At 36.1% G+C, this 22329-nt stretch overlaps 1 protein-coding gene across 3 annotated transcripts in view; it reads left to right on the top strand.

Annotated features, from left to right (window-relative positions):
* The window catches only part of PARG (poly(ADP-ribose) glycohydrolase), a 59243-nt gene that overhangs the window by 26433 nt on the left and 10481 nt on the right, over positions 1 to 22329 (top strand). For all 3 annotated transcript variants that reach the window (XM_085583274.1, XM_021536153.4, XM_085583275.1), the window contains 6 exons: positions 237 to 394; positions 11115 to 11194; positions 13624 to 13684; positions 14346 to 14421; positions 16464 to 16611; positions 21617 to 21695. In XM_085583274.1, coding sequence (XP_085439400.1) covers positions 237 to 394; positions 11115 to 11194; positions 13624 to 13684; positions 14346 to 14421; positions 16464 to 16611; positions 21617 to 21695 — 602 coding nt within the window. The remainder of the gene's footprint in view (positions 1 to 236; positions 395 to 11114; positions 11195 to 13623; positions 13685 to 14345; positions 14422 to 16463; positions 16612 to 21616; positions 21696 to 22329) is intronic.

Below are 22329 nucleotides of genomic sequence, written 5' to 3' on the forward strand. Positions count from 1 at the left end.
AATCTGCAATTTGCAAGGCAAGCCCTTCTGAATTGTCTTGAATAAACTGTTCTTGACTTTAACGGTGGTGCTGATTAAAGGCTTTACCAACAGCCTAAATTACTCTTGCTCTAATATAACAAATACAATTTTGTGCTTCTGTTTTTTCTTTCAAAAAGGGTAAGCTAATTATTCTTCTCTCTATTTCTCTCATTTCTCCCATGCCCCTTCCTCCCCCTCATTTCTTTTGTTGGTAGCCAATACCTCTGCTGAAACAAAAGATGAATCACTCCATCACAATGTCACAGGAGCAGATCGCCAGTTTTCTGGCCAATGCTTTCTTCTGTACTTTTCCACGTCGCAATGCGAAGATGAAGTCTGAGTATTCCAGTTATCCAGACATTAACTTCAACAGGTATGGCAACTCGGCAGTAAATGAACCTGATAACCCTGCCACAGAAATGAAACTCATTTGTTTCATGTTTCTGTCACTAAATTCACTAGTTTGCTTTTTGTCTTTTTTTTTCTATTACCTCTAAGGGACAAGAAAACTGTGCATCTATGTAAGAAAGGATCTTGTTGTGCACAGGAAGATATGATTAATATTCCAAATTTTCTTTTATGCATGAGCATGCACAGACACACCCTTGCTCTGGCATAATTAGATTGATATAATTCCCCGCCTCCTCATAAGGCAATCATCTGCAAATGGTATATCTTAGTTGTGCTTCAAGTGTTCCGTGTGTATTTAAATTAAAGGTTGGTGTTTCCCCAGCCACATTTGTTGTCTCCTGTGTCATCAGTGGTGATCTGCACATTAAGTCATATCAAGAGGACTTCATTCTTCAGCATCCATACCATTATTTTAAGGCAGTTGGAGAGCTGCATGTTAAAATTAACTTTTTTTTTTTGCTGCAAGTTAGCCTAAGAAGGCCACAATAAGAATTTACTTAAAGATACTCTGATGTCTAAGCAAGCATTTTTTTTTTCTTAGTGCTAACTTACAGATTGATTATAATTTTTTCTTCACATATTTTTTATAATTTAAATATGCTTATTTCAATTTTAAATGAGGGAAGTAGATGGAAGCATTTTCTGCTGCAGAATATTATGGTTCACATGGACTTGTAGATTAGAAATATAAGTTCATCATTTATTGGCATTTCCGTACAAGTGTAGATCAACCTTAAGTTTATTAGGCTGAAGCTTGGATAGATTATTGATCTAGAGTTTTCTTATTCCTCCCTGTTAACAGATGTAGTGTATCTGCTCTGACAGCTGAGATGAAGCACAAAAGCAGTGTTGCCTGTGATCCAGCACACTTGGGTGCATGTATTATGAAAGCTGTATTAGACTAGGACTTCTCAGAATAAATTGTCAGGCATACCAATGTACTAATGATGGTTTTGGCAGCTGCTGCCTTTAAGGGCTATCACAGGTTTGTCCATATTGTATATTTCAGAGGAGAGACCAGGGTCACTGTCTGGGTGGTTATCCTAAGAGTGCAGTGGGTTACAGAAGAGAAGTGTGCGTGGACATTATCGTGCCATACAATTCAATGTGTTTTTCTACCAATAGTTCCTAAGAACAAATCAATGAAAAGTGCCATTGTCACATTAAAAATACTGATGTTCAGAGCATTGAAAGAGGAGAGTGAAAGGTCTGGAAGGAGTTCCCTTTGACTGCACATTTCTAGGTGTATTTTTAAAGGACTTCAAGCTACTGGTTTTTCTGATGTAATTAAAACATTTTATAAACCAAGCAATTAAATTTTGCAAGTTGGATAATTTCTTACCAACTGTAGAATAAAAAGCTGTTAAATAACTGGAGTAAATCCATATGCTCCTCTGTAAAATTGCAGAGCAATGTAAGGTGATAGTATTAGAGTGCTACTTGTGGTTGACTCAGGGCATAATATTGCAAACTACTTCTAAATAAAAAACCTTGGCAAATTATTAGATAAATATTTTCCTGCTGTGGACTCAAAGAATGACCAGAATAAAGTATCAAGCATTCAGAATGTTCTGCTCTGTTCCAGCCAGCCCAACATTGTTTTCTGACTTGGCTGCCTGGTGCTATCATGGTAAGGTCCCACAATGTTATTTAGAAGGGGAATAGAGCAGACAACCTTCAGGCCTTCCTTTTGCATTATGAATGAGGCAATGCTCAGCTTCAAGTCACATTGGGTAGAAAGCCATTTTTATTTGTGCAAGAACAGCAATATTGTTGCCAAACTGGAGAAAAGAAGGGAAGCTAATGCCCTCTGGTTATTGAGGATTAAAAGTGGCTCTTCCTCAGTGTTTGTCAATTTATGCATTTATTAGATAAGTACAGTTTCCTTTTCCACTCCTTGTTTTACATAACCATTTGTTGCACCAAATCCACATTCCTATACCCCCTGTATTTTGAATTTGATAATAAGCAGATTAGTGAAGTGGAATACAAAGTGTGGCAGGCAGTGGATAAAATTTGAGAAAATGTGTCAGTGAGAGTGGGAGACTGGAAGGATAAAAGTAAAAGGAAGAGTTCTGGAGAGAATACTACAGGACTGTACAGTTTTCTTCTACTGTATATAACCTGACTTAGTTAAAATTTAAAATGAGAGGGGAGAAGGAGGATAGATAGTATCTTATGGTTTTCTTTCTTCCTGTCAACCCTGTATTTTCCTGCCCTGCAAAGTTATTTCTTTAGTAGCAAGGACAGACTGAACGGTCATGTTTTCAGCTATTGTTTCAGACTTGTAAAGATGACAGGATTTGTTTCACTGCAGTGTGCGTTTTCAGCTTCTTAAAAAAAGCATTTTGGGAAGCTGGATGTACTCAAAAGGCAGTAGGCAATGACTGAAGTTAAAATATTTGTGACTTTTTTTCCTGCTTATAAAAATGTTTTGATGTAAAGGCTTTGGAGGCTGTTGCTCTGCTCTTTCTGCTTAGGGATGAGCATAACAGATTGTTCCGACATCAACCTTTTGTCCCCACAGTATTATGGTCTGTTGCTTTTTTCAAACTTAGTTCTTTACTCAGCATAATGCATTTGCTACATTCTGTGAGTGAATGACTTTGTTCTTAAGGTATCAAAAATAATCTGCTGCTGTTCCCTAACAAAGCCAAACTACTGAGTGCATGGATGCTAGCATTTGAGGGGCTTTTCTTTAGAAAAGGGGGTGTTCCTCCATTACTTTATTCATGTCCTGTCTACACTCATACAAAAGGCTCCCATTCCTCCCCTCAAATCTCTGAGACTGAGAAACTGAAATTTGCAACTTCTGAGTTAGAAACACGAGTGTGTATGTTTTCTTGTGGTTTTTGTTTTACACAGAAGTCTTTTGTCAGGTCACTTTATGCAGACTTGAACATTAATACTTTTTTATAAACCATAAAATAGTTATGGTTTTTACATTTAAATGCTGATATGTTCCTTTTTTCCTCCGTCTTCTCCCTCCTTTAGGTTTTTATGTGCTATTAATTACCATATTGTAAGTTCTACCCCTACTCTTCCCAAGGTTCATATCTGTTTGACAAAACAAGACAGTCACTGCAAGATAGTTTAAAATTTAAGACTCACAGACATAAGTGCAGCTGATTGGAAGGCTGTTGTATGTGTTAGTATTAACACACATCATCTATGCTTTACCTCTCCTCTCCTGCTGTTAGTTTTGCCAAATGAGAGGAGAATCAATGTGATCATTTCTCCTGTGACACTGAAACACTTGGTTTAATGGTGTGTGTTGACACTGACTGTCCATTTTGATTCCTTGTCTTGCTACAGACTGACAGTCACCTGTGTATAATTAAATACTCAGTAATTTAATTGAATTCTTCCCTTTTTTTTGCTTTAATAGGAAGGGATGAGCCTATTATGAGTCTTAAGTCATTAATAAGATAATTAATTTCAAATGTAGTTGATAAAAGAATTCATAGTTGAAGAGCTTTAATATTTATGAATTTGAGTAGGTAGAATGACATCCATTCAGTGGCTAAACATTAGATCATACTTAATGGCATAAAATATTGCTTCTGTTCAAAATATCAAGCTAAACTTAGAGTGGTCAATTTTTCTTTTTAAAAACGCTACTATAATATATGTGATGACATTAGATTGGGCAGCTTTATTCCAAAATAACCCATCACAAAAGAAAGAAATAACTGAATTGGCCATTTTATTTATCTTATTGATATATTTATCTTGGAAGTTGCATTCTGGTTGAATGTAGAACCTCCATTGCATTGACTCTCTACATTTATGATGTTCATTGCAGAGTGATGGTTGTAATTACACTATAGACACTGTAGAATTTGGTAAGTTAGGAAACTATCTAGTTTGGTTATATATGAAACCAAAATGTGAGGGAAAATGTCTGCAATATTGAATTACTGTTCTGAAAATGACACGGGTTGCCAAGGACCTGCTTTGCTTCTGCTGTGTCTTTGACCTGCTACAGATGTTTTAGCTGTTGTGTCAAGTTAGAAGAACTCTTCCATTTGCCTTGTTCAAAAACTCTGTGGTTAAACTGAAGATGTAGTAGCTCCCATTAAAGGCACTGGGGTTGAATTAATAACTGAAGGCAGTAAAGTCTAACAGCCTGAGCCTGGTAGGTCTTCTGGCACATGTATCAGTGCATGCTCTGGTCTGAAACCACCAGTATTCCACTGGGACTAAATTTCTTCATCTTTATCAAACAAACCTTTAAAGTAATTTCAAGTGATTGGAAATGAGGAGAAAAACACACTAGTTAAGATGTATTTCTTTTATGGAGTATATAATATATGAAAGGAAATGGGAAACTGTATGGTACATTTATGCAGGAGAATTGAAATCTAATTTACCAGTAATGCAATTATCTCTCCATAAACAACATCAATTTCGTAACACTAATGAATATTCTCTGGGGAATAGATTATCTAATGACTTTGAGAGACTTGTTTTGGACTGACATATTTCTCCTCTGATAAGTGGTTCTAGATTTTCTGAGTTAAAGGACACTGGCCCTACAAAACTCATTCTGTTATGCCTGCTTTGGGCATGTGAACTGATTAGCCTTGGATGGATTACTTTAAGTCCAGTGTAATTTTTTGTAAAAAAATTTAAATCAACATTTGTGTTTGGTAAATGTGGAAACAGTCTTTAAATAGACTTCTTCAAAAGGACACTATTCTTCTGAATATGGCATAATTATTTTGCTGTAGTGATTAAACCAGTACTGAATCTCAGTGTTTTTTAGCTTAGTAAATATAGTCATGTCATTGAGAACTTAGTTGTACCCTGCTGTTGGTTGTCCCTTGTTTTAGATCCCCCAGGATAAAACATTTTACCCCACTATTCTCTGGTGTTGAGTACTTGCAGTTAGCATCTTATAATTTCATTGAGGTCAGATAAAACCTGATGCATTTCAATTCTCGTAAATCGCCAAAATCTTTTGTTAAACAGATTTATAGTGCACCAAGTTACTTGCCAAAATAAACAGAATGACAAAATGAAAAGCACAGCGAAGAGACATGTGAGTATATAGGAGTGTCTGAGATAAAAGATAGTTTTTTGCATCTAGATTCCCTAACAAAATTACATTGCTCCATGTTTTTGTTTACACACATCTTAAAAGTCATTATTTATCTACAGATGAAATTCTAATTCAACATGAGGTTATTGAATAGCGCAGTGTTCCTAAATAACTTCTCAGATGATGACAGTGTGTACCTATAACACCTCACAGTAAATAAGAAATTGCCCATGAGGTTGAAATATTGAATGTTTTGTTTTTCTCTTGCTTGATATGAAGGAAATTAGAGAACTCTAAAATGACATCCTTTATAACCTGAGAGAAGGAAGGCAGCTTTAATACAGACAGATACAATTCATGTTGAGTGGAAGAGGCACACACCAGGCACCACAGAAGAACTGAGGTTGCTGTACCTGACCTGTGGGAGGTTGTGCTCTGTTTTTCTATCAGGAAATGCCAGATGTGGACAGTGGCATTTCCTTTTGTTTTTTTCAGAGGGATGGTCAGTTTGCCTGCCTTTCATCTCTCTGGAAGGAATTTATAATTTGAATTATTCTGCTTTTGATTTCCATTAAGTCCAAATTTCATAAAGTTGTAATATGCTGAATAGTTTTCCTTCTGTTTATCACTTAAAATATTTTTAGTGGCTGCAGGACTTCCTAGTAAGGGTTTATATATTAAAGTTACAAGAGTGTCCCATTTTTAACTTGCTAAGTTTTCTTCATATTGCATTATCTAATTGATGTTTAGGTATTTATATTTAAAGCTTTCTAGCTAGTGGTCTCCAAACTTTTTTGATCACACATGCTTATCAGTAAAACATTTTTGAGCAATGTACTGTATATATACTATATGTATATTTATACACACCAATGTATTTGTATTCATTTACTTAGGAGTTACATACATGTGCTACTTTACTAATATTTGCATTCTAAAACATGGAAAAAAATCAGAAAGGATGAGATAAAGATGAAATAACCACTACTTCAAGTTTTTTTTTTAATTTGATGAATGGGACAAAAATATATTCTTCCTGCAGCCTACTGGATTGTCTTGCACACCACCTGGGGTGCTTTGGAGACCACAGTGGGTCTCTGGGGTATTGCTGTTCCCAAAATACAGTGTAGCTTGTTTCTCTTGGGAAAGGAAGCATAAATTATAACAATGAAACACTTTTTGCAGTTCCATTCTTCATGAAAAGTCCTTGACTGGTCCTGTCTGCAGTCTTTTTCACTGAAGTGAAGCTTTAGAGATTTAAAACTCCATTTTAAAATGTAGATATATGTTTCTGTATGGGGGAAACCCTACCCAATAAATAATCAACAAAACAGCATTCTCAGAGAACACTTAAGGCAAAGGATATGGTTAATTTACGTAATTCCAGTTATTCCTATATGGTAAACAAGTTTTCTTTCATATATTTAGAGAATGAAATTGTTGTCTGTCCCATGCAATTGTGTGATAAGCACACATAATTACAGACACATTTCAGATCTTGCATGGTGGGCTTCTCTCTCTCTGTGCGCATGAATGCACACAGCTTTGCTTGACCTTTGATACACTAATATCTATAGGCATTCCTTAATGTGGATGTGACTAAGGTTGCCTTGAGCACAAATGAATAAAAAATGTCAAATCATACTGAGAGAGAATCCTTCTGAAACTGTTTTGATAAGCTGTGCTTAGTATTAGAAGTCAAAGCTCAAAAAATACTTCTTTAGAAATATACTGGTTTTGAAAAAGAGAGTTTTATATTTCTTGTTTGTTCCTGAAACTCCACTTTTTTATTCCAAGAGGTTGGGAATTGCAGGAGAAAGATGGAAGAGGTGCTTATGTGCTCCCCAGTGCAATAAATGCAATCCTAAATGATGAGGTTATTGGACCATTCAATACTATATTAGTTTTTCCTTTAGAGTGCTGCGTATCAACCTGAAATTTCAGCAGCTCCCATTGAGGATGCTCAGCAACTGAGAATGCTCACCCACTTAATCAAAATAGCCCTCAATTGTATGGAGGACAGTACAAGTTTGACAGTAACATAGTTAAGTATATTGTTTCCACCCCTACATGTATGTATACGTCAGATAAGCATAGGCTTGAAATGGAGCAACATAGAAAAAGCAAGATACTTGATTTATTCCCTTTTCTAAGTGTTTTGTTATCTAGTGCCTTAGACCAAAACTGTTTAGTGATGAGCTGTGTTCTTGAGGTGGAAGGAAACATCTATCCAGTATTTTCATTTCTGCCTTAACGTGTCTTTCCCCCACTCAGTCCCTTTACTGGGTGAAATGCATCTATCCATATGACTTCTGTGTAAGTCCCTCTTTGACTTCTATTTGTAGGAGAAGATCAGGTTTTAGTTAAATGTTTTTTACTTGTTCAGATGTTCTGTTATCTTTAGTGAGATCCCACTAAAATATAAGAAAACAACACAAGTGTTTCTTTAAGTCCAGTAGTAAAGACAAAGGCACTTTTTAGTTCCTTTGGGTAGTAGAGGAAACAGTACACATAGTTAATTGTAGGAATCACAAGTACAAAATTGTGCATCCACACTTCTTCAAAGAGTACCCATGAAATGCCATGGATTTATGAATGGGAATTATTATTTGAAGTATGATTCATAATGCACATTTTTGCATATTATTACAGTGTGTACACCTTTCTGGGTCTTACAATAGGTTCCAACTTCAATGTAAAGACATGATTATTCTCTTTGAAAAGAAACATTCAAAGGAAGCCCAGTCTGGGTATGGAAATATCATTAGGAAATTATTGACCTGGGAGATTAAATCACGTGATTGTAATGGCTCCTGCTGGAGCCAGTTCTTAGACTAACATCGGGGGAGCAATTTAACTCCTTGGAAATTAAATTTTACAGGTAAATACTGTATTTTAATTTTAGCTTGATCAGAAACAGTGTATTTGGGAAGTGTTTACTTAAGCTGGTTCAAATTCTCCCCAGTAAACTCCGTGCAAGCCAAGGTCACTTTTGTGAAGCTCTTGATGTTCTTAAATAATTTTTCTCTTGTGTTATTGTCAATGCACCCTTTGAAATTCCTTGCAAGTTTGAGGTCCACTTGCCTCAGTAAAGAAGGAGCTGGGAGTAGGTTCTCTGGAGCTTTTGACTCCAGCTTTAGAAGGTGGAAATGTTGGTTGCAAATATGACAATTTTCAGTTGACAGTCAAGACTGTGAAAAACAGAATATTGATTGCCCTTTTTAAATGCTTCTTTTTCCACCCCAAATTTTTTAGGAAAATGCTCATGCGTGTTTTTGTATTAACTGTTGAAATGGTATGAACTGTTGCCATGTAACTTTACTGTATGCTTACTTCACAAAGCATTAATTCATTCTTACTAATTTTAGTATTTTATTTCTCATATATTGTATTTCTCTTCAAAACAATTAAATGTCTGAATATTTGCTGGGAAAGATTTTTCATTTAGCCACAATGACTTTAACAATCTACAATATCATAAATACAAAGTTCTTACATCTACTTTCTTATATTTTGAAATCTCTGGCCTTGAATACCTAAATGTATCTCTGTGAAGGTCTTCTGTTTGATTAAAATTGCTACTCCCCTGGCATGGCTGGAGAGCCAGAGATGAAATTGGTGATCAGTCCTGGAGGCTTTCTTAGTTCCTGTAACTGATAAATTGAAGTTAATGCATGGCAGTGGGAACATCCTGTACAAAGCTTACATGAGCAGTTGCCACAAAGATTTTAATTACTTCACCTGAAAGTGGACTTACAGTGCTTTGCATTTGATTTACAGTGCACTTCATCTGGATGAGTTCTTTAATTGAAATTAATGGCTTTTGGCCCTAGGTGGTTCTGTCAGGAAATCATGTGGTTTTCACTTAGATTTTTGGATGAATTTTTAGTAGGATCTGTGTTGCAGCACTTGAAGCATAATGTTATTAAATATCTCAGTGATGCCTTCATATAGCTCTATTTTTTAAAGTATTTACTTCAAAAATAAGATTTTCATTATTTTGCCCAACTGATTCTTTCAGAAACAAGACTGAAGGTCAAAATGTTTGTAACTTTGCCATGTGATGTCCTCATTTAAGTTAATGGGGTAGGACAAGGCCATTTTTGAATCATGTAAATATGACTTGCTTTTCCTGTTGTATTCACAAATATGACTGGTTTTAGTGATCTGACTTACTTCAGGCATAGTTCTGCACCTTTCCTGCCCAGCCTGCTGTTTATGCTGGATCACATATTGCCTTTGTGACATGAAGAACTCTCACCTGAGAGTTTGCAATGTAAGCAAGATGTCACTTTTATGTGAAGAGGCAAAAAAACTAGTAAAGACATCATCAGGCTGACAGACAAACGAACCAGTTTAAAGGCTTCATACCAAATGAGACTTCCACATAAGAGGTTGGGGGTAATTTAGGCAACACCTGTACACACATGCACACATTGGCTCCTTTTATAAAGCCCTTTTTACCTGTTCAAGCTCAAGGCTTTGATAGAACTTGCATATTGAATGGACTGTTAACAGTCTGGAGTTTACCTTCCTAAAGTACTTGTTCTCTGTTCAAACAATAAAATGTTAATAAAATTAACCTCTGTGATTTAATGCAGATTTCAGATGCAGCTGATCTCTTCAGCCTGTACACATCATAAGGATTTTTAAATGCTGAAAAAAATCTAGTTCACTTCCCTGCTGAATCTAGTTTAATTCACCTCTCAGCATTCTGGTTTTAAAGGCAGATTATTGTTCCACTACACAGAAACAAATGAATAATGTTGTGTCATTGCTTTACTTAGACTGTTTATTGGGGGGGAATCTTATATCCTTAGGGCTTTCAGTGGATCAGACATCTTTTTGTAAACTTCCTATTCAAGGGTATTATTTCTGAAGTCACTGCTGTTCTTCCTTCCAGATAAATTCCATTATGTGTTGCCAATAACAATGCCTTGTCACTCTGCTGGAAGTGAAATTAAGTAATGTGTGCTCAAGTTGCTGGAAGATAGATGATGCAGTAAAAGTATTTCAGCTAACCTTAAAAGAATGCATTCACTTAATGGCTAAAAAAAGGATCCTTCGTTTTAATGCTTAGGTTTTTTTACAAATGTCTGTTAGAATGGCTGTAACAAGCCAGTGGATGGAGCCATTTCTTTTGGGGGAAGGTTCTTTTCTTTAGAAATGCTGCTGGTGCAGTGCAGCTCTTGAAAACAACAAGGTTGCATTAATTGTACTGAGCAACTCACTGAGCTGAAAGGAGGGTGACATTTGGATCTTGGAGTACTCAATATCTATGTTTTCACCCCTTGGTCACCTAATGACCTGTTAAACATTTCAGTTTCTTGCAACTAAAACTAGTATATTTCCAAAATATTCTTATTGAAATTACATTTCTTGGTATTTTGGTGCGAGATAAGCATTCACTTGGCATCTTCGTCAGAAACACAGCAAGTCAATAAGCTCATTAGTCCTAAAATCTTGAATTACAGTGGGGCTGTCTAGAGTGTTCTTTCTACAGTACAGTATTTAAATGCAAAGCTAATAAAATGTGTGCATAATAATTACAAAAAAACAAATTGCAATTAGTCAGTAGCACTAATTGCTCTGCATTGTGTCTCTGAAATGTAATTTGGTTTTATTTCCTGTTTTTCAGGTTGTTTGAAGGGAGGTCACCAAGAAAGCCTGAGAAACTTAAGACCCTTTTCTGCTATTTTAGAAGAGTCACAGAAAAAAGTATGTCCTTTTTTCTTTTTTTGAGTTGCAAAGCAGATAGATGAAAAATTTAATCCCATTAAATTTAGAAATGTGTACACAGCCATGATGGAAGTATTTAATAAAAGACAGCTTGCAAAATACACTGATTTTCATACTAATGCCACTTCTTAGTATATGTATGATGCATGCAAGCAAATTATTTGCCCAGAGCTCATTCTGGTTTTTTTTTTTTTCTGATAAATATATATAAATATATACGGGGTGTGTGTGGAATACAGAAATATACTTTTAGCCCTCTGTGTGTATATATATTTGTGTATATATCATTGTGTAGATGTGTAGATATAAATATATGTATATATATATAATGCTAATAATATATCCAACCACTTGCATCACCACTTCAAAGTGAGGCTGTAGAGGGAACTTGGCACCATTACAGCCATTAAATCACAGAATTACAGATTTTGAGTCAGGCTTCATTTTTCCTGCAGAATGCATATTTAGTCTTTTGACTATAATGTTTGGAGTTCTGAGGGATTTTCCCCTACTTGTGTTGGTATTTCAGGTTTTTCCCTTCTGTGGTTCCAGAGCAAAGCTGTTTTTAGGTTTGCCCAGTTCAAATAAAACAAATGATAGCAAAACATGAGATATCTCCTGCTCTTGGAGAATTTAATGCATAGTCACATCTTCTGTAATTACCAGAGATTTGAACATTTGCATAAGCTTTCAATAACAGATCTATTGAAAACTACCATAGCTCATATATTGCATTTTTGGGGAGACAGATTTTACTGTAGTAGCATACATCAGATCAGCAGCAACACCCTTACAATAGTCTTTTTTTTAAGAACTTTCTCTTTACATGTCAGCAGTTTACTATTAACTTCATACTTTCTCAGAAGAGTTTGTTTTAAAAGAAAGACAGATTTAAACTATTCAATACAAAAGCCCCTTACTTGATTTGGGCCATCTTCATCATTTTAATTCACCACAAAATAAATGCAGCTATATCCTATTTTAGCTGTCAGACTTTAAGCAATAGCAATAGAAGGTAATCTCTGAGCTAAAAAGTTACTTGTGATCTATGTGTGGGACTGAGAAGAGATACAGTGTACCAGCTTTTTTTAATACCTGAGTTATAATGTTTTTGTGCAAACCAAATCCTAAAATTGATGCAGCTGTCCCTGAGCCCCTGAGAATATGAGCTCTGATGGGAACATGCTTTATGAAACTACCATGTTAGATTTCCTAACATTATAACTTTAAATAATTTTTAATGAGATTCTTGAATGCTCTTTCCTTAAATTAAAAATTTGTATTGTACCTTTAAAATATGCCATTTCTTCTTTTTTTTTTTTTTTCTCCCAGGAATTTGTAAGGCTGAAGTAACTTAGCTCTGTAAATTACTGTAATAGTTTGTAGCTCTTTTTATTGTAAATAATAATTGAGTTCTCTGTGAAAGAACACAGTGGAAACTGAAGACTTTGTGCTTAAAAGGTGAATGCTTGATTTGCAGAATACCACAACTGATACTAGTATTCCCTTTGAAAGAGCACTTGATTATTTTGCTTGAAAGCTATGCACTTTTTTTCAGAGAAAGTAACCTTTTTTTAAACCTAAATTTTAAAGCAAAGCATAGGACTAATTAAGGCTTTTTTAGAAGGATGCATTTGTGCTTGACATAATGTTCTTAATGTTTTCATAAATCACAGTAGATTTACTGTAGCAGAGAAATAAGTCTTAACTGAAGATTTTATTAAGATCGTATCACCTAATAAAAGGTTAACATTTTCTTTCTGTTGTGAAACTGAACTTTTTTGAGTGAAATAAAGAGAAAAGATGCTACTGCCCCTTCCTGCAATGAGCAGCAGCTCCTCTTTTCCTCTCAAGGGCAGGAGTCTTTTCTCAGCTGGAATACAGTGAATTTCACCTCCATCCTGGCAGGGTTAAAAACTGCCTGATTTGGAATCTGCTAACACTGCATGCTTATTGACATAGTTGGACTTTCTTGGAAATATGAGCTGCTGCTTCTTCCCTCCATATGTTGAATATTCTTTGGCACTGAACATTGTTGATTTTAAAGTTTCACAATCTCTTTTTCTCTAAAGCAGCACAATTTACTTCAACTACTGGGTCTTTCTAGCAGTGTTTTGTGTTGTTAAAGTGGAAATCACTTAAGAAATAGTTTTTACTAGATCTGGAAAAACTGAAATACTCAAACTGCGAAGTGGGAGGGGAAGTAATATTTTGGTCTTCATGTTACCTGTCTTCAATTAGAGCATGGGCTGTCAGGGAAAAAATCAGAGTCACTCCTGAGGAAAGTTAAGCTCTTGGTATCTACCAAGGAATGATGTTTGTAGTTTTCAAAGATGACCTGTTAAGATAATCTAAGGGCTGAGCTCCCACACTTAATACATTTTCCTTTGGGGTTCGTTTGCCTGTAGAACCTACGGGATTGGTGACGTTCACAAGGCAGTGTCTCCAGGAGTTTCCAGACTGGGAGAGGTAAGTCAAACATCTGTTAATGTAAGAAGTTTCTTAAGTACACAATAACTGAGTGGCATTCATTTGGATTTGATTCAGGTCTAGAGGTATTACAGAAAACAATCTTTGCTATGGACTGTTGCAGAAAGAAATAAAGAGGGCAGTGGCTGAATTGCCACAAGTAGTTTGTGTCCTGAGTTTTCCCATATGTTTGTCTGTAAAGGAAACAAGTATTAGTTGAAGTTTTAAAACAGTAATATATCTTGGATGCTGTTGCTTGAGTGTGGGGGGGGGAGGGAGGAGAGGGATTATATTACCAATCATTTCTTGATTTAAGAAATGACAAGTAGTGTAATGAACTATGGGTGATGATCAGCATGAGCACAAGTATTGCAGCTTCATTGCTGGGGAACAAGAAAAACTTAGAAATCCAGATGTGGGATTTTATGGTAAAAGGTGGAAAAATTGAACAAATGACTATGTTAAACTTTATTACATTGTTTCTGCTAGGCAAACCTTTTTTTAATCCATCAGGGGTTTTGTTTTTGTTTTTTTTTTTAAACCACCTTACGTTTAAGGTGTGTAAGCATCTGGGGTTTGGGTGAATTTTGTTTTAAAATTAATGGTTTTTGTGGGGGTTCTTAAATGATCATTTCTGTGCTATATTTTTCCTCAATGGTAGATCTCAGAAAAAACTATCTAGATTGCATGTCACCTATGAAGGCACCATCGAAAATAATGGGCAAGGTATGCTACAGGTAAGTGCATATAACAGTTCATGTGAATTTCATGTTTTGGTTGTACTTTCATGGTCTGCCAGCGTAACAAAGTTACTTGTTTATCCTCAACTGACTTAAATGACAAGATGTTATGCAGCACAAAAAAACCCCTATCAATTAATTCCATGGGCAGTCTTAGTACTGTCAATGTTCCTCAGCTCATCTAAGTAGCACAGGTACCTGTTACAGAAAGGGCTGACAGAAAATCACAAGTCCTGGACAGCTTCAGGTCTTCTGGTTCAAGCCAGGATCAAAGATTGACAGGACAAAAGGTTCAGGCTGCGATCTTGATGACTTGTCAACGGTTTCAGTTTATTTAAAAAAAATTATTCTTGTGCCCCAGACAGTGACCAGGTCAGTGATCCAAGAGACTTTCTTGCTGCTGCCAGCACCAGTGTTTTAGTCTGGGAGGCAGTCAGCAAAAGAAATTCATAAGGAGGATGTCTTGTCTGTAGATATGATAGAGGAAGGAACACATTTGAGTTGTCAGATCAGTTGTTTACTTTCTGCTTTTCTTTAAAAGAAAAAAGTCTGCCTTCTAGAATTCTTTTACAAAAAAAAGTAAAAATTAGAACTTTTTTAGCCAGGGACAAGTACTGCATTGGAAGAGGAGAAATGAGACATGGAGAATTTTTTTCTTCAATGATTTTTGCTCAGAATTTAAAATGTCTCATAACTTTATGAAACTGGAGCACTCAAATGTGTGCTGAAATTATGAAGAACTCAACAATTGCTCAATAATTTTTCTATTGTTGTACTCTTTATAAGGGAGCATTGCCTAGGATGTGATTTTTTTCCTCTTGGCTATTTCAAGTCTTATCAAACAAAATACTTCTGCTCAGATGAGGAGCAGTCACTCCAGCAGAGAGGCAGGACAGTGCAGATGTCCACTCAGCCTCAGTGGGCAGGGATGCTGACAACCACAGCCCCTGCTGACTGGTTGGTGGCCATCAGACAAAGGCAGGGTGGGAGTCAGGGCACCAGGACTGTGTGGGATGTCTGGTGAGCACGTGGGCACCAGCAGGGCTGGGCCTGGGCTCACAGGTGATGTGTCCCAGGTGAGCTCCAGCACAGGGTGGATGTTTGTGTGAGACAAGGCTGGGCCCCAGGGGAGGCTGCTCAGCACAGTTACAGTGCTCTGGCATGCTGTACATCTCAGTGGCTTTCATGTAACTTCTTTTATCATAGTCAAGTTTAACAAATCTTAAACAACTGAAACGTGCTGGTATTTCCAGGATAGACTAGAGGAACATATGCTGCTGTAGTGGCTGGCTCTTGGTATGCTTTGGACTCTGCCTTCTGCTCAGTTTGTAATCTACACAGGTGTTCATGTCACCCCAGCAACTTCTGTCCCTCTCCTGTACCTGTTCTCTTATCAGCTACCTAACTGAAAACCAGTAAAAAGCTAATAGTATTGGGATGATGAAATAACTTTTTAAAATTATAAATTTATATGGGCAGTTAATTTGAGTGAATAATAATTGCTTTATTGAATAAACAAACTCTTTTTAAAACTGTTGTCTGTATGAAAATGTAATTTTTAAAGTATGTACTACTGCAGCAAAATATAGTCCAGAGCTTCTCTATTTCAAGCAGAAATTCATTCAAGAAGAATTCATTAGAGGGTTTTTTGGGTATATAACAGTTACAGGGGCAGTGCTAATCTAAAGATACTTCTGTGTGGACAGCTGGGGCAGAATGCTTTCCAAAGGACAAACTAATGATTTTTCAATGTCCCTAAAAAGAATGCTGTTTTCATCTTTCACATTTAGTGAAATGTGTTTTATTCTGAAATATGTGCCTCTTCAAGGGAAACCCACACAACTTGGATTTGGAGTATTTGAGGTGCAAAATTTCTTTTGCTGTTTAATCAGTCTCTCTGCTTGTAGTTTTAAGTAATAGCAGCAGATTTCAACACAACAATTGAAATTTGTTCAGGATTTTATTTACTTTGGTAATGAAAGGATTTTTTTTTTTTTTAACTTATACTATCATAATCCTCCTGAATGTATTTTTGGTAGGTTGATTTTGCAAACCGTTTTGTTGGAGGTGGTGTGACTGGGGCAGGACTAGTACAAGAAGAAATTCGGTTTTTAATCAATCCAGAACTGATTGTATCAAGGCTCATCACTGAAGTCTTGGATCACAATGAATGTCTTATCATCACAGGTTAGTCTTTGCAGAAAATGTTTCACATCAAATTCTGGTTTTATATATATAAAATATATTTCAAGTTGAAGTTTAGTATGTTTAAATGCTGTAAGGATTAAAAAAAAAAAAAAGGAGAAAAATGTTGATACTCATTTGACAAAGAGCCTCTTACTTCATCCCAGCTAAAACCAAAAGGGATGCTGTTCCACAGATGTTTTGTGAAAGGAGAAACATAAGTGACAGCAAGCAGAAGAACTTATTTTGTCCTCTGTAAATGTGTTTGAGGACTTGGTGTCTTTAGCTAAAAAATGCTGATGAGCAATGTAGATAACAGCCACAATTTCCAGCTAGTAGCTGATAATTGCTTCTCTCATTTTAAAGGATGTGGGTGTTTTATTCCTCTCCTGAGTTTGTTATATTTGATGTGATTAGTGGGATTGAACACACTTAAGAAGAAGAACTACCTTCTGATTACCTAAAAGGGGAAGAAGATGAAGAGTAGAAAATCTGCATCCATTAGGAAAGGGTAGAAAGCTAGGAACTGTCTGTGAAGGATTTTGATCTTGTACGTTTCATGTATGTGTTTATGTTACTTGTAGGGCAGTTATGGGTTCCTAATTATATCAAAAATAACCTGTTTCTCTAGTATGTTGCTGAGGGGTTGTGGAGATGTCCTGTCTATCCAGAGCTTAGCTGAAAGGGTTTTTTCTTTTGCTTCTCACTCTGTCATAGAGCTTGGATTGTTTTATTATCCACTGGATTAAAACAGCATCAAAAACCAAATGTCACTGTTAAGAACTGGAGCAGCCCAGCTCATGCTGCATGTCTCAGTTCTATACATGAATAAGCATTTTTAATGACTGAAGAAATAAAATTATGCTATCATACTACTTTATTTACACTAAAGAGCAACTACAAAGATATATAAAGTGTGTATTTACACTAAAGCAACTATATTATAATATTTACCCAGAGAGATCCTCTGGGTAAATATTATAATACACTATGTTTATATTTTTCAGTCTACTGTAGCAAAAATAAAGAATACTGGGTTTAGTGACCTGAGCTGTCTCAAAAGTCAAGAGTTTTGTAGGTACTAGAACACATTTCTTGGAAAAATCCATCAATAGCACTTCTTCCTCTCACATGGATACACAGTAGAAATTTGAGCTTAAATCTTGCAGGTCTTAGGCTGTCCTTAGCTACTGATTGTACTGGGCAGAGTATCTTTTGTTTTCAGTCTTAGCTTGGCAATCTATTTAAGACAGTGTTTTATTTTGTTTTTCCACTCTTCCAGAATTAATGCCTTTTCTGTGAAAAGGTTTTGATAAATTGGCTTTTGTGATTACATTTTTAAAAGATAAGTCTTGGCCGTCAGAGACTTCTGTTCTGTATTTTGGATGTGATACTACATTAACATATTTTAAGCACTGTCCTCTGGGAGAGACTTTTTTGGGAAGGGTAAAAACAGAGCACAGCTATCAGTCTGGGTAATAACTGATTAGGGGGAGACACTAAATTAGTGTTTTGAAAGACCTTCCATTCCCCTCCAAACAAAAAGGGTGATTTGGCATGGACAAGTAAAGGTGAGAATGTTTTTTCACTGCAACATTTTATCTTTTTTTATATTTTATCTTCCAGTGTTTTGCAATTAGTATTTGGGTTATGGAGTTCTCTAATGGCAATATCCATTCCATCATTTTTATTTAGTCCCTGGAGCTTTTCCACCTTGGTTCTTAGCCAAGTCTCTTCTGTGTCATGATCCTCTTGATAAATTACATTCTTTGTGATGCATCTTGACTCTGCAGCCTAATGGGTAGCTTGTAAGCTGTGTAGCTTAAATTTGCAGAGGAGCCTAAGAAATTGGGAGATAAATTAAATTTGTTGTGATTTTATAGTATCTGGTTAAGATCACTGCTGTAATGACTATGAAACTGGTCATGCAAGCAGTCAAGTTCTTCAGCACAGACATCTACCTACAGACATGTCAGCAGCAACACCAGAGATTCCTACAGCTGCATTTCTGGTAGAGCTGTGAATATGTGTGAGTGGTTTTCATTCAGATTTTTTCTTTTATTCCCCCTCCTGTTTGAGCTCACACATCCTCAGGCAGTGTTAAGAGCAGATGAAACTCTGTTCCTTGTTTGCTTTAAATCTACAGATCTATCAATGACATCTAGCAGGACAGTTTTGGAGAATTCTGTCCACATTAGCCAGGCAGCAAATGAGATGAGATATTTGGTTTGGCTGAAAATTGACTGAGAGGAAAATTGGTTTCAGCTGGATTTAGCAGGCTGATTGTGCCAGTGTTGGGAGAGCCAAAGACTAATGGTGGTACAAGATAAGAATTGAAAGAACTGAGTGAAAGGGAAAGAAGGACCTTCCTCTCACTTATGGCACTAAATATGCCTTTATGTTGGTGACTACAAAACTAAAGTCTTGCAATTTTCACATCTACTTTTTATTTAGTGCTAGTGATCCTGCCTCTTCAGGGCTATAATTTCTAGCTCATTAGAAATACTAGAGGAACATTATGGTGAGATTTTTCTCAATCCTTTATAATTATTATTAGGGATTGTAATGCTGTACAGATCATATGCAAATGTAAAGCTAGACTATGGAGTCTGAGAAAGGTATATTTATTTTTAGTAATAATTGCAAATCTGTCAAAATTGGTGAGGTCCCATAAACACTGACACTTGGCTGGCAATTTCACTTTTTGTCTGATGCTGTAACTTATATAAGTCTCACAAAGGATAGATTTTTGAATGGTACTAATATATACATTCTTTTGTCTTTAGGCTTTTCTAGGTTTTGTAGCTTGTTTTTAAAATTCTGGTGAAACTTTATTTGTGGTTTGCCTTTTTTTACCTCTTTAATGTTTTTTATGGGAAGAAAAAAGATTCACCAAAAGCATTAACATATCTAGTTTATCCCATACTGCTTCTGTTCTCCCAGCAACAGAAATTTGTATCCTAGTAGTTCGCAGGCAGAAGTATTGCCAGTTGAATAATTTTTGTCTGACAAATTTCCAGAACTTCACTTGTGAAAACTCATTGATTTTCATTAACTTTGGGTTTCTTGGACATGACTTTAGAGTCTGTGTGATTTCCTTGAGTTTTTCCAGCATTGATTTTTTTATTAATAGATATGTGTTTATATGTGTGTATTTGCTTGTTTGTTTGCTTCCTGGTGCTTTTGTCATCAGGCACTACTCTTCCATAAAAATTAATGAAAACAATGAACCTTGAAAAAGCCAGCCTAATACTTTATCATGTAATCTATCCCAGTACAGTATCTCGATGACCTAGAGTTTTCTTTCCCCATGTTAGAAGCCAAAGGAAATACTTCCTCTAAAAATTGAAATGCTCTAAAAATGTCCTCTAAAGAGAGGTCTCAAAAGTGTCACATACTTCCCTTATCTGTCTTTTCTTATTCTGTGCTTAGACACTTTCACCAAGCCCATCAAGAGAACTGAATTTTACTCATGTCACGGAGAGTCTTAGTGAAGACTGATAGCCTGCAATTCAATTAGAAGACTGATTTCAGAATATGGAAGCTGCTTGTGGTTGTCCTTTGTCTGAGGGCATGCGTGTGTGTGAATACATAGGCATATTTTGTTATCCACATTTTTCAGACGATTTTTTTATCAGGAAGTGAACTCAGTGAGGAATCTCTTACCATCCCACTCATTTTGCATAGCAGCTTTTCAAAATAGCCTTAAGTGAGATTTGTGTGCCTTCAGAATGATTAATCTTCTAGACTAAATAAATAATAAGTGGGTAACAGGGCAGATGAATTAAATGAGCATTGATAAGTCTTGTCAGTTAAAATTAATATGGGTAAATGGGGAAAATATCTTGATGTATATGCATCGTTGTAAACAGTTTTTAACAGCTTGTTTCCTATGCTTGAGACTACTGGATGTAAACATTCAAATTTCCTTGTCAGTGAGGTTTAAAGTTAATAGTTTTATATTTTTGACTGTTTAACTTCCATTGCATTTTTATTTAGAGATTGGAAAACTCAGATTAAATTTAAACATTTGTATTCTCAGGGTATTGCTGATCTGTGCAATCAGATGTTTCATGCTGTCAAGTTGCAATTCTTTAAAACCTGTTTCTCTCTGTTCTATTTATAGGCATAGCTGGTATCAGAAATTAAGGGATTCCTTAACACTTTTCTTCTTACTCTTACTGTTTATAATTGTGCCAAATTATACCTGCATGAACCTCCAAACAAGTCAGCTCAGCTGGTCAGAGCATGGTGCTGATAATGCCAAGGTTGTGAGTTCACTGAAGAGTTGGACTCATGGTCCTTGGGGGTCCCTTGCAACCCATTCTAGGATTCTGTGATTGCTTCTGAAACTCAGCTGTTGTGAGCTCAGAATGGGGAAAAGGTGTAATTTTGCTGTGACATTACTTCAGGAGTATTTATCTGAAGCATTTGTGCAATGCCCAGGTTTTCAAGCAGGTCTTGAAGCTCTATAAAATTAGGGGAAATGCAACCTTTTAGAAAGATTATGATCCTTGTTCTCAGTTAAGATTCAATCTTTCTTTGTCTTGTCTTTGTCTTGATAAACCTTTGAAAAGGATTTGATATAGCACAGCATAGTAACTAAAATACTGGTGGCCTTGAGGAGCTACTTTCTGACAGCCTTTAATGCTTGCCAAGATACCCTTTTGGACCCTCTCAAGAGCAGCCAAGTATGTTCCAGACTGTGGTTTTTTGGGTCTTTGTGCTTGTACAGAGGTAGTTTGTTGGTGCTGAGCACTTCTTGCTATATACTGGGCAGCATATATAGATGTGCACTCATAATGTTCTGTGGTGGGTGCTGCTCATAACCTGTGGGAAGGGAGCTTTACAAGGAAATCTTGCATTTGTGGTGCAAATACAAATTCTGTTTCCCATTACTTCTGAGAGCTGCGTGTTAATTTGGATAAGCAGTGATTCCTATCAAAGATTTGCCAAGTGAAAAAAATGTAAATATTTTATATGTAATCTGGAAAATAATTTGTTTCAGGTACTGAGCAGTACAGTGAGTACACAGGCTATGCAGAGACTTACCGCTGGGCAAGGAGCCATGAAGATAAGACCCCTAGGTAAAGTTCCACATAAGTATTTTAAGTGAAGGAAGAAATAAATGTTAGAAGTTTGAAAACTTTTAAGTGTTTCTTAACATTTGCCTTAATAGGATATTTGCTTGATGTTGCTCTCTTCGGCAGAGCCAACAAGCTAATTAAGTTATGTTATATTGGTAATGCCATACTAATGGTAATAAGTGGTAACTGCACTTATGTCAGTTCTTAGACCAACATCTTTTACAGTTTAGAGATATATGTATTTAATGCACATTTTTGTTAAGAGACTGAGTGAACTATGGTTTGCAATGTCACAAGAAGTTTGACAATGATACCTCAGATGCCACAGGGCAGTTGATGTGTGGCAAAATAAGAATCAATACCATGAATCTGAGTAGAAAGCTCTGAGCTCTTTAATTTATTTCTCCAGCAATGTCATTAGAGTATATACAAAAAATTACTCATTTGGTAGAGAAACATACACAGTGTACTCTCATTTAGAGGTTGGAGGAAGACAGAGAAACACTGACCTTGCAATGTTCTTACATACTTGATAAATAGTGTTGTGTAATTAGATTTGTTTCACGTTCATGCTCGAAGTCTAGCCAGGGTATTTCTAAATTTATGAGGAGGCCTGTCTCATTTCTGATGCTGC

The sequence above is a fragment of the Lonchura striata genome, chromosome 6 (assembly GCF_050655825.1).
Source record: "Lonchura striata isolate lonStrDom1 chromosome 6, ASM5065582v1, whole genome shotgun sequence".
Classification (NCBI taxonomy): domain Eukaryota; kingdom Metazoa; phylum Chordata; class Aves; order Passeriformes; family Estrildidae; genus Lonchura; species Lonchura striata.